The sequence below is a fragment of the Malus domestica genome, chromosome 13 (genome assembly GCF_042453785.1).
Source record: "Malus domestica chromosome 13, GDT2T_hap1".
Taxonomy (NCBI): Eukaryota; Viridiplantae; Streptophyta; class Magnoliopsida; order Rosales; family Rosaceae; genus Malus; species Malus domestica.
Genome location: NC_091673.1, coordinates 11,364 through 22,903, shown reverse-complemented (window position 1 = coordinate 22,903; position 11,540 = coordinate 11,364). Strand labels below are relative to the sequence as shown.

The following is an 11,540-nucleotide window of genomic DNA, read 5'->3' as shown; positions in this document are numbered from 1 at the left end:
CTAAGATAACACATCCGAGGGTGAGTCCTACTTTTGTGAATTATGTCAGAACACCGTTGGATTCCTCGTGGCCACCAAAGCTCTGCTAACTTGAACCTGGAGGGGCGCAAAACAAAATTGAGTGGGTCAGTAAAACAAAGTTTTTCGAAAACTTTTCATTTAAAACATTTCTAACCCCTCACCGTAAAACCTGTATACTTTCCCAGAAAATAGCATATATATAAACATATATATAAGCAAAAATCTCAAATCTCAAACCTTTAACACTTTTCAGAAAAAAAAAAATATATATATATATATATATAAAACCATATGAAATCTCAAAACTTGAATTCCAAATCTTTAACATTTTTCAAGAAAAACATGTCATGCCATAAATCAAAATATAAATCAGGTGAAATAAGGAATCAATCGGAGACCCTGCAGTTGGTCCTATACGATTAATTCAATAGCTCAATATCTCACTAAGCCGGAGTCACCACAGTGACCTATACGGCCCTACTCTGCACATCACTCGGAACTACGTAAGGTAGTCTATACGATGATAGGTGTAAAAATACGCTCTAGTGCTTCTCTCATCATATCATCAGCGCGCATATCTAAGGTCACCCACCAGTCGGAACCCCTCTAATGGTCTGTACGACTGGCATGTCGGAACCCTCACATGGTCTGTACGACATCCACCTACTTGGATCCAAGGCGAGCGTGCGGTGTGGTGAATAAAATAAGCACTAACACCTAGGGTGCAGGTTATGAGCTCAAAACATCTCAACAACAATTCAATGAATAAATGAACTCACCTGACTTACCTGTGTCTCCACAGCACCATGCAACATGTATGCATCATATATCAATCATATAACTCATATGAAATTCACATTTTCCAAATAATTCTATGCATGGCATTTTCAAAACATAATTTCTCATAAAAGCATTTTTCTGGGAAAAACAATAGTATATAGGTAATACGAAAACAAAACTGCCCACTCACCTGGAGTTCGCCCAACAACTCCCTAGCACCACACATCAAGGCGTCATGAAGATTAGCGCCTAGAACAATAATCAAACCCAACCTCAGAAATCCTGCCGATAGAATACATAACTTATATAAGACACGTCACTACGTAATTCGATCCGGATGATCTGCAACTCAGATTTCAAATCCGTAACTTCCAGAGGTCCACAATATACCTCTAGGACAACATCCTAAAATTTCATTACCATCCAACGGTCGGATCTCCGTCAATTTCCAAAACTAAGTGACTGTTAACATTCTATTTTATGAACTTACAACTTCAATTCCGGAAGATCCGTAAATCGGATTCTCAATCCGTAAATTCCTATAATCCTCAAATATTACGTATTACAAAGTATCAAAGTTTGGTGACGATCCAACGGTCGGATCGTCAATTCACATTTTTACCTAACCACGAATCGTAACCAACTTAGGTTCAATTATTCAATTTACGTCCATCAATTATCAAAACAGAACCTAGAACCTTAATCACAAGCTAATAATGACATTGGCGGGCCATTGGCCACGCACCGCCGCGCGGGCCGCCGCGGGTGGCGGTTGGCCGCCCCGGCTCGCCGGAAAATTCAACTATTTCCAAAAATTACTAAAATTTGCAGATTTGAAGATCTCAATGAGTAGAACAACTTTCATACCTGAGGCCAAGGCCAATTTGGCCTGGAAGTGCTTCAATTTCACCAAAACCGTGAAGAACCCTAGAATTGGGTGTTTCCAATTCGACCTTCAAACTTGTTCCAACGCCTCAATTACCTCTTGGGCTTTGTTTTAGGTCCTAAGGGAATGCTAATGGTGTTAGTAATTGAAAGAAAACATTTCAAAATTTGGAGAATTTAAACAAAAGGGTCGCGGCACCCGTAGGGGTGTTCTTCGCGAAATCACAACGAAATTCAATGATTCTTGGGGTGAAACGTGAAGAGGGAAGGCCTAGATGATGATTAGGAGTGGTACCCTGATTCAATTCGTCGGAAAATTGGACGAAAATGGCGAAAACCCGCCGATTGGAAGTCGCGGGTCGCGCGGGTATACGGGTTGGGGAAAACCCATTTCTTCCTTCTCTCCTCCGCTTCTCGCCCTCTCTCCTTTCCTCCTTTCCTTCCTCTAGTTGGTCAGCTTCTCCCTCTCTCTTCTCCCCATTCGGTCTCTCCTCCTTCTTCTCCGATTGGGCAGCTTTGCTCAATCCCTCTTCTTTTCTGTTTTCTTCTCACGCATACACACACACACAAAACTTTCTCTCATCCCAACCATCCATTTCATTCATCATTAAATCTGGGCCGTCCATTTTCATAAAAGAATTTCTATATTTTACTAAAATTATAATTCCTTAAAATCCCAACTTCAAACTTTAATAACTTCCTCGATATAACTCCAAATCACGAACCGTCTGCGCCCACGCGTCCGTAACGACGAGTACTACGGGGATATATCAAGAAAACAAATCTTAGATGGCACGACATGGTGATTAACCTCGAATAATGCACGTACCTTCAAAGGGCATTTTTGTAAAATCCTTTATGAAAACTTTAAAAATTCTTAAAATTAGGGACGGGCTGTCACATCACCCAACCAGTCATTGCATGCTAAATGTAAAGGAGAAAACTAGTATTTGGAGGGAAGGTTGTTAATTTCTTATTTGGTTTCTAGTTTTTTTTTAATTTTCAAGAGTGTTTTTTATACTCTCTATGTGACACAAAATTATTAGTTATGTGTGGTTCTTGTATGGTAGGCCAGCATTCTTCTAGAAAATTTAATGAATTTGATGAGAGACTACATTGATATACGGTAGTTAAATCTAAAAATGATTTTGATCGATTTTTCAGTTAAATGATCAAAGGATGAATTAGACCAATTTCAAAATTATTTATGATAAAAAATGTGCCGTTAAAAATAATAATTATTAATATCAAAAGAAAAAGTACAAAATAGAAAAACTTGCACGACCAACTGGTCCAAATAGAACGACTCCCTAAGATAATAGGGGAGCTAGCTCCGTTTCAGTTCCTGTCCTTTACCCGGTGAATAGAAAAAGAGAGGAAAAACTGATAATTGAGGGCCGACCCCGACGCGGACCGACTGAAGAAGAGGAAAGCGGGCTGAATTTCCCTTTCAGGTCTGATTGAGTGTGCGACTTTGTATTCCGAAGGATCGCCATCTCCACCTCGGCTGAGCAACAAGACGGACCTGCGGCTCAGCTCAGCTCAGCTCAGCTCGTAAGTCGCCCCCTTCTTCCTTTGCCTCAATTCCAGCGGATTGAGTCTCGATTATTTTTTATATCTTATATTGTTGTAATTGTAAGTGTAATTGTAATTGTAATAGGATTGTAATTATTTTTCGACTTGTTGAGGATTCCGGTCCCAGTTGTAGAAATGGCGATTTGTGCTCAATGAATCCATTTTTGATGAAGAATTAACCTCTAATTCGAAACAATAAATATGCAGGGTGGTTGATCTAGTCATTTTTATGCCGCAGTTACTGCGTAATCAACGTTTCACTATTAGAATTGGGATTGAAACCTCCTCTCCAGCTGCTGCCGCTCATCTATCCCTACTAACAACACATCTTTCGTCTGTTTTCTCGATCTCCCCTTTTGCAATTCATAAGCAGAATAATAATTCTGGTTTTACAAGGAAAAGTAAGAAGAAAAGAAAGATATAAATAATATGCAGAAGAGTGGGAGTGTTTCCAAGAACAGTTTGAGAGTAACGACGCCCCAGCAGTCTCTCAGGCGACTGGGATTGTGCTCCCAGATAGCTACTGCAACTGGGGGCCAACACTCCTCCCCAATTGTCTTCCCTGAGAAACAGAAGCGACAGAAGATCAAGGCTTCCAAGACTCCAACCCCTGCCTCCACTGAGGATCCCAACACACTAAAGACCTTCGAGCACAGGATTGACATTCCGGCTTCTGCTGCTGGAGATGAAAAGTCTGATCTGTTGGGTTATGTCGTCTTCACCGGAAAATTAGTGTTGGACAAAAGAAAAACCAGCAGTATAAACACTTCTTCTTCTACTGATGCACAACAAACCACCTCCTCCTCTGCTGATATTCCCAACCAGGAAGCTGTTGCTGGCAAGCTTACCAGTAAGGCTTTAATTTGGGGTTCTCACATGCTGCATCTTGATGATGTCATCTCAGTAAGAACTTCCTCCTCCTATAGCTGAATGTTACAACAGCTACAAATCACAAGGCTGCCTTTCCCTCTTTGGAATGAAGTAGGAAACAGTAATGTTTTTATTTTCTTGCACAGGTTTCGTACCATGTTGGTCTCAGACATTTCACCGTGCATTCTTATCCCTTGAAAAAGGGTTCTTGTGGCCTTCCATGTTTTATAAAGCCTCGCAGAAGACGTAAGGACTTTCGATTCTCGGCTTCTAGCATAGAAGAGGCAGTTCAGTGGGTTGGGGGGTTTGCTGATCAGCAGTGTTATGTGAATTGCTTGCCTCATCCATTGCTATCTTCTAAAAAGCAGGCTTCTTCAGAATTAATCCCAATTGATACTCCTCCTGAATTAATTTTCAAATGTAAGAGTCCGCCAAAAATGCTTGTTATATTAAATCCACGATCCGGACGTGGCCGTTCAAGTAAGGTTTTTCACAACGTCGTTGAACCTATATTTAAGGTATGATGTATATTCTGTTACCTTTCCCTATATATTGATTATAGTGCCTTTTGGTATTCAGGAGAAGTATTATTTTTATTTGATGGATACGACTCTTAAACTGAGCTGTTGTATGTCACCCATTGATGTAGCTATCTAATAGGAAATAAGTATTTATAATTCCTCTTTGTATATTTGAACTCAATGGTAGAGTTGGACTGCATCTCTAATCGTGATAGTGTTAATGCACTCTTCCAGAGCTTGTGGTCATATTTATATTCATATTGGAGCTGTGAACTGTGACAGCTTGCAGGTTTCAAAGTGGAGGTAGTTAAAACAACGTCTGCAGGTCATGCTAGGAAACTTGCCTCTACTGTTGACATTAGCACTTGTCCTGATGGTACTACTACATAATCCAATATCTAATCACATTGCTTATTTTTGGTTTTCCTTATGCTTTCTGATTTTCTTTGTCATCTTTATAGCTTTTGTGCATTTATAATTTTTTATTTTCAGGAATCATTTGTGTTGGGGGTGATGGAATTATTAATGAGGTAAATCCTTTGCTACTTCGATGTTCCCGGTACCTATCCATGATTCTTATTATTTTCTCTCTCCTTCACTCCACGACGAACACCCCCCCCCCCCACCCCACAACAGATACTTTAACTGTCTACAACACATATTTTGACCATTAAAATGATTTAGCGCCAAAAAAAATGAAAGCATGCATTGATTATAGGACCGCCATATATGTGAAAATATTTTCCATAAACTGTCATTTTCTATCATGGGGGGCTATAGATTTTGTAACTGAAACCAAGGATGATGAAAGAATCCTTCCCAGTGTGGTGCATTGACAGAGGAAGATGGCTCTTTGGATGAAGCTGAAATACCAGACGTGGGAGAGGATGATTTGACAGAGATCTTAGGTGAAAGTCAGTGTGGTTGGGACTGTGGACAGCAACAAATTGTAGGGGACACACAAAATGCAGGGAAATCAGATATTTAGAAGCATGAAGAGATGTTGGGCAATTGGAGTGTGGTGGGGAGCTAGTTTGTATAAAAGAAGAGAAGCTGTGGTAGGATCTGGAGTGGATCAAGCTGGACGGTGAATATAATTGCAAAAGATCATAATGTTTTGGAGAAGTTGGGAGATTTGATGGGCAAGTTGGACATTTTGTCGTTTCCACTTGGGGAAAAAGAAGCATTCAGAGAATTGAGTTGAAGCTGGGAGGTTATTAAAAAGGGAACCGAGCTAAAAGTTTAAAGTTGGAGTTGAGCAAATTGAGTTGTGCAAAAAGGAAATAGGAAGAAGGGGTATGGTAACATCATTAATGAGGATTTAAGGGTTTAAGATGGCTAAATGGTATGTGGTGACGAAAGTGAAAGAAAAGGGAAGAGTCTAGGTGCGATGGAGAGAACTTACTGAAGAGAAATAAGGCTTTACTCGGGAAATAGTTATGGCGATTTCCAGTGGAGGATGATTTTTTGGTACGATGTCATTAAGAGTAAATAGGGGCCACATGAGGATGGCTTGGATTCTAACGTCATTTATAGAGGTTCAATTTGACCAGAAAAAAAAAATTGGAGATTGAAGTCTTTTTTTTAAATTCTGAATATTTGGATTAGGGGAATGGCGAAAGGGTGAGGTGTTGGGATGGAAGGGGGAAAATATTTCTCTTCTCTTTTTTCTCCTTCATATAGATTATCAAGATCTTTAAATGCTTATATTTGCAGTTTGTGTTTGAGCCGTCTGTCTTTTCCTTTGTCTTGGGATTGTTGGGTTTTGAAAAAATCTTGAATGACTTGGAGTTAGGAGAGTGACTGAGTTGTTTTTTGTCTTGAATCATTTAACGGTCTGTTTTCTGTGGATAAGGCTGTTTTGGGAAACCCAATTGAGTTGGGCAAAATTCTAGGTGAGAAGCCGGAGTTTTTGGGAGATAGGAAAATGGGCTTGGTGCTGTGCAGGCAATACTTTCGGGTTGCTTGGATGTAGAGAAATAGGAGTATTTTTAGTGGTGCTAGGGAAAGGATTGTGAATCATTTGTGGAACACATTTTGTTTGTTAACGTCCTTATTGGCTTCAGTTTTCTCAGAATTTGAGGTTTGGTTCTTTCGTGCTATTGGAGCACTGTTGTGTATGAGTTCTTTTGTTCTGTTTTCATTGATTTTCTGTTTTGTTGTTCTCTATTCAGGTGTAGTTTTAGGGAACATCTTGTTCCCTGTGCTGCAGTTTATTTTTTCTTTTTAATGAATATCTTGTATCTTTTAATAACAAAAATGAAAAAACAACCTCGCATTTATATTTTTTGGAGTTTGACGGCTAAGAAATTTGAAAAATAAAAAAATTCCCATATTCTATTTTCTTCTTCTATTTTGGCTTGGTTGAATTCAATGGATTAAACTTTGGCTTTTTCTTTATTTATACATTTTCATTAACTTTATTTCTGTACAGGTTCTAAATGGTTTACTAAGTAGAGACAACCAACAAGAAGGAATTTCTATACCAATTGGGATTATACCTGCTGGTTCTGATAATTCATTAGTTTGGACAGTCCTTGGAGTTAGAGATCCAGTTTCTGCTGCAATGGCCATTGTCAAGGTAATGTATTTAGGGTTCATCATGTTAATAAAAGAAATTAGATTACATTCAGTTGTAGTGTATATACTACAAAGTAACATTTTCCATCAATTAGGCTGACTTCCCATTTTAGACCAACACCAAATAGATGCTCGCATGAACTGAAAAACTACCCTACATGCAAGGCAAAATTACAACCACATCGTAAGTCATAGATCCGTGTGTCTCACTTTTCTTTTTTGTGTTGCCATGACTCGAATCTTACTCTGAAATATCAGCCTAACATCACCAAAGTCATAAAATCGGCGAAAAGAGTTAAAAGGCTATTTCCTTCTAAATAGTAGTGTGGAGGATGTGGAGAGAAGGAATCAGTTTGAGCTATAACATATCCAGAGTTCGAACTGCCAACCATTCAGATGGACCCACAACAATTTTTTTAACAAACACAATTGTGATCGAGGCACAATTTACTTGGCAAGCACACAATTGTGACTGATTGGCAATCACAGAGTTGTGATTGAGTCATGGTGTACTTTGTTGTTATTCTAATGTATGTATTGAATTCTGTTGAGAGTTTAGTATCTAGGCTTAAGAGTTGAAGGCTTAAAACCCAAATAGACTAAACTTGACAATATACTATGGTTGTAAAAACGTATTAATAGAAAATTAATACTTCTACAATGAAAAACAAAGTCTCTTTTGGTACCTTATCCAATTTTTCTGTAGTTATTTGGTAATCAACCTCTTACCAATTAGGTCTTAACCTCAATTTCTTATGTGTGCATGGGAAGCTCTCTAAATTCGCTGCAGTCAGTTTCCTATCAACTAGGTGAGTGTGTGACCAATGCAACTTACTTTGTAACAGTTTAAAATATTGTAAAACACTAATTAAATAGACTCTTCACCCTTCTATGCCTTTGCCAATAGCATGAAATGGATAAGGGATGGTTATTCAACACCCCAAATACACCAAAGGGAAGACAATCAAATTCAACACTTGTGAATACCCAACAATATTCCAGCTAACTTTTTATCAGCTGCATTGCATAAACATTTAAGATCCCATTATTTATTATCTCCATTTTTTGAGTTATGAAATTACCTATCAGCTACATTTATCTGTAAGGTTGTTGACACATTTGAAAACTAAAAAGTATTCATTGAAGTAGAAATTATGTGCTGTTTTCTTGGTTTCAGGGGGGTCTTACAGCTACAGATGTTTTTGCTGTTGAGTGGATTCAGACTGGCGTTATTCACTTTGGGATGACAGTCTCATATTATGGTTTTGTGAGTGATGGTAATTCCTAATGCATATGATTAAGTTCCATCTAGATATTGAGTGATGGTATTTTGTAATGCATATTTATTAGCAAACTTGGTGGCTAAGGTCTGTTAATGTGATACTTTGTCTGATTCTGATTCTCATGATTAGTCGCTGTTGGGATTTAGCAAAACTACTTTAATTGGATTGAATGTTTTTGGTTTTTGTAAGTATTTATTGTTTGTCTTGTGTGTCGATGGTCACTTTAGATCCATCTGATATAAAAATTGTCGAGCTGTCTCCTTCTGTTGTGTATTTGTAAAAATTTTCAGTTTTCCCACAGCCTGGTTGTTCAATAATGTTGTTTAGATTATTTCCTAGCATTTTGATCAATTGGTGATTGATAGATGAGTTGGATCTCTGAGAACAACATTTCTTAATTTGGTCTACTTGTAGTAATCAAAATAAGTCTGTATGGGGAAATTATATTTGTTAGAATGTTAATTCTTCTTGGACTGGTTGCAGTATTGGAGCTCTCTGAGAAATACCAAAAGCGCTTTGGTCCTCTTCGTTATTTTGTTGCTGGATTTCTCAAATTCTTGTGCCTACCAAAGTACAGCTATGAAGTTGAGTATCTTCCAGCTTTAAAAGAGGACGTAGAAGGAAAACTCTCAGAAAGGGAAGTAGTTGACATGTCAGAACTATACAGAGACATCATGAGGAGATCAAACACGGATGGGATTCCAAGAGCCTCTAGTTTGTCAAGTATCGACTCCATCATGACTCCTACTCGAATGTCTGGTGGAGACTTGGATACAAACTGCAGTAGCAGTCATGCTAGCATTGAACCATCTGAGTACGTACGTGGCCTAGATCCGAAATCAAAACGACTTTCAACGGGAAGGAGCAATGTAACTGCAGAGCCAGAAGTTATTCATCCTCAGCTTCCTCTGTCAACAACTCCAAATTGGCCAAGGACCCGCTCTAAGTCGAGAGCAGATAAAGGATGGTCTGGATTGACAGCCACACATGATGCCTCCAGATCTTCTTGGTGCAATGCTGGAACAAATGATAAAGAGGATATATCATCAACGCTGTCTGATCCAGGTCCAATTTGGGATGCGGAACCCAAGTGGGACAGTGAACCTAATTGGGATGTGGAAAATCCTATTGAATTACCAGGGCCATCAGATGATGTGGAAGCAGGAAAAAAGGAAGTTGTTCCTAGGTATGAAGATAAATGGGTTGTTACGAAGGGTCAATTCCTCGGTATTCTGGTTTGCAATCATGCTTGCAGAACTGTTCAGAGTTCTCAAGTGGTGGCGCCAAAAGCTGAGCATGATGACAACACCTTGGATTTGCTCCTAGTTCATGGAAGTGGGCGGTTAAGGCTTTTGAGATTTTTCATGCTACTGCAGATGGGTAAACACCTTTCACTGCCATACGTGGAAAATGTCAAGGTACTTTAGTAATGTCTTTGCACTTTGTTTGACAAACTGCATTTATTGAACCACAAAACTTCACAATTTTTGGTGCATTTCTAGTTCAAGCAAACAGTAAGTGGCTTCATCGTTGGTTGGATTTTGTATTGCAACTTTTCCCTTGTGTTGGAGTTTAGGGGTTGGGACGGATTGGGATTTTTAATTCCTGTTTCTTGGGCAGGTTCTTGATAAATAATAATTTACAGTAAGTTGTATAGGGGGATTCTCATTTTATCTTTCATTGCAGGCAAAGTCAGTGAAGATTAAGGTATCAGGAAAGCACACCCAAAATGGTTGTGGTATTGATGGAGAGCTTTTTCCACTCAACGGGCAAGTCATTTCTTCTTTGCTTCCAGAACAGTGCAGACTTATTGGTCGCTCCCTTCCCGCTAACCCTCACGTCTGAATACCGTGTATCTTCTCTTGGACTTGTATAACGGAGTCAAGGGCATCTTTCCTATTCACTTATCGAATATACAAGATTATATGTTTGACACTTGGCCGTTACACCTTATAATAGTTGAGGCGCCTATAAATGTTTTGTTTGCCCAAGTGTATGTTGTTTATCGGTGTTTATTTTCATTCATTTTTTTGTATTCAATTTGAGATCATGTAACATTGTCCTTGTTTTTTATTTGGCGCAATCTGCTTGTGTGGTACTCGTTATTCTGTGACCATGTTCGTGATATTTGTTTTGTAACGATCAGCCATTGGGTTGCCTTGCTTCAAGGTGCCTTGCCTAAGGGTGCCTTGACATAAGTTGTCTTGCCTCGGGTTGCCTTCCCTAAAGGTACCTTGCCTTCGGGTGCATTGCCTCAGGGTGCCTTGGTTCGGGTTACCTTTCCTAAGGTTGCCTTGCCACAGGGGTACCTTCCCTTAGGGTTGCCTAAAACCCCGTCTCCTAGTACGAGCCTACAACGTAGACAACTAGAAGAACAAAGCAGAACAATCTCACAAAGAGAAAGACACAAAACTAAAACAAAGAAACACTTTGAGAAATTTCATTAATAAAAAACATCCAACCCCTCCATCTTACACAAAGAAATGGTTTTTATAACCATTTTGTAACTTACATTCAGAAATTGAAAATGCAATAAACATAAAAACACTTAAAACTGAAAATTTCATAAACAAAGGCTATTATCAGCCATAAAAATGCTCTAGCTGTTATGATTAGCCAAAAAAAAAAAGGCCTTGTAATTAACCTGATCAGCCATTTGTATTAAAACCCTCTTTATTTCAGCACATGAATTCATCTTTTGAAAATTTATGTGCTCCATTCCAAATGCATCTGCTCTTTTCTTGTCCTGCATCATTTTCCCCTTCTCGAAGAAAACTTGTCCTCGAGTTTTGTTTAGTCTTCCTAGATCTTTAGGATGACCAATCAATATTTTCCACTTCATCCATATTAGCAAAAGAAACTTCTGAATTTTCCAAGTGTTCTTGCCCACAAGTTGATGCAAGTTCCATTGCAGCCTTCCAAACCATGTGTTGTTTAATCTATTCATAATGTAACTTGACTTCAAAGCATGCAAGTAAGTTTTCCAAATAGTTTCTAGTGATGAATAGGCTTGGAAGAGTAATCC

General features: G+C 38.8%; 1 protein-coding gene and 1 long non-coding RNA gene across 2 annotated transcripts; one reads left to right on the top strand and one right to left on the bottom strand.

Moving 5' to 3' along the window:
- Positions 1-1,807, bottom strand: LOC139190616 (uncharacterized). The gene is made up of 3 exons (XR_011574935.1): positions 1,669-1,807; positions 992-1,050; positions 1-96 (listed from the first exon to the last, which is right to left on the bottom strand). It is a non-coding gene; the product is annotated as an uncharacterized lncRNA (long non-coding RNA).
- Positions 1,808-2,942: 1,135 nt separating this feature from the next.
- Positions 2,943-10,620, top strand: LOC103414176 (sphingoid long-chain bases kinase 1). Its single transcript, XM_008352581.4, has 9 exons — positions 2,943-3,240; positions 3,469-4,164; positions 4,278-4,649; positions 4,935-5,028; positions 5,145-5,182; positions 7,087-7,233; positions 8,410-8,509; positions 8,999-9,933; positions 10,202-10,620. The coding sequence occupies exons 2-9, from the start codon at positions 3,691-3,693 to the stop codon at positions 10,358-10,360; spliced, it is 2,319 nt and encodes a 772-aa protein (XP_008350803.2). The 5' UTR covers positions 2,943-3,240; positions 3,469-3,690; the 3' UTR covers positions 10,361-10,620.
- Positions 10,621-11,540: the final 920 nt, after the last annotated feature.

What these genes read in the sequence shown, in the direction of transcription:
- LOC103414176 (XM_008352581.4), top strand. Translation starts at nt 3,691, where the DNA reads ATGCAGAAGAGTGGGAGTGTTTCCAAGAACAGTTTGAGAGTAACGACG. An exon ending in CATTAGCACTTGTCCTGATG is followed by an intron (nt 5,029 to 5,144) that starts GTACTACTACAT and finishes TTTTATTTTCAG; the next exon opens with GAATCATTTGTGTTGGGGGT. An exon ending in CTGCAATGGCCATTGTCAAG is followed by an intron (nt 7,234 to 8,409) that starts GTAATGTATTTA and finishes TCTTGGTTTCAG; the next exon opens with GGGGGTCTTACAGCTACAGA.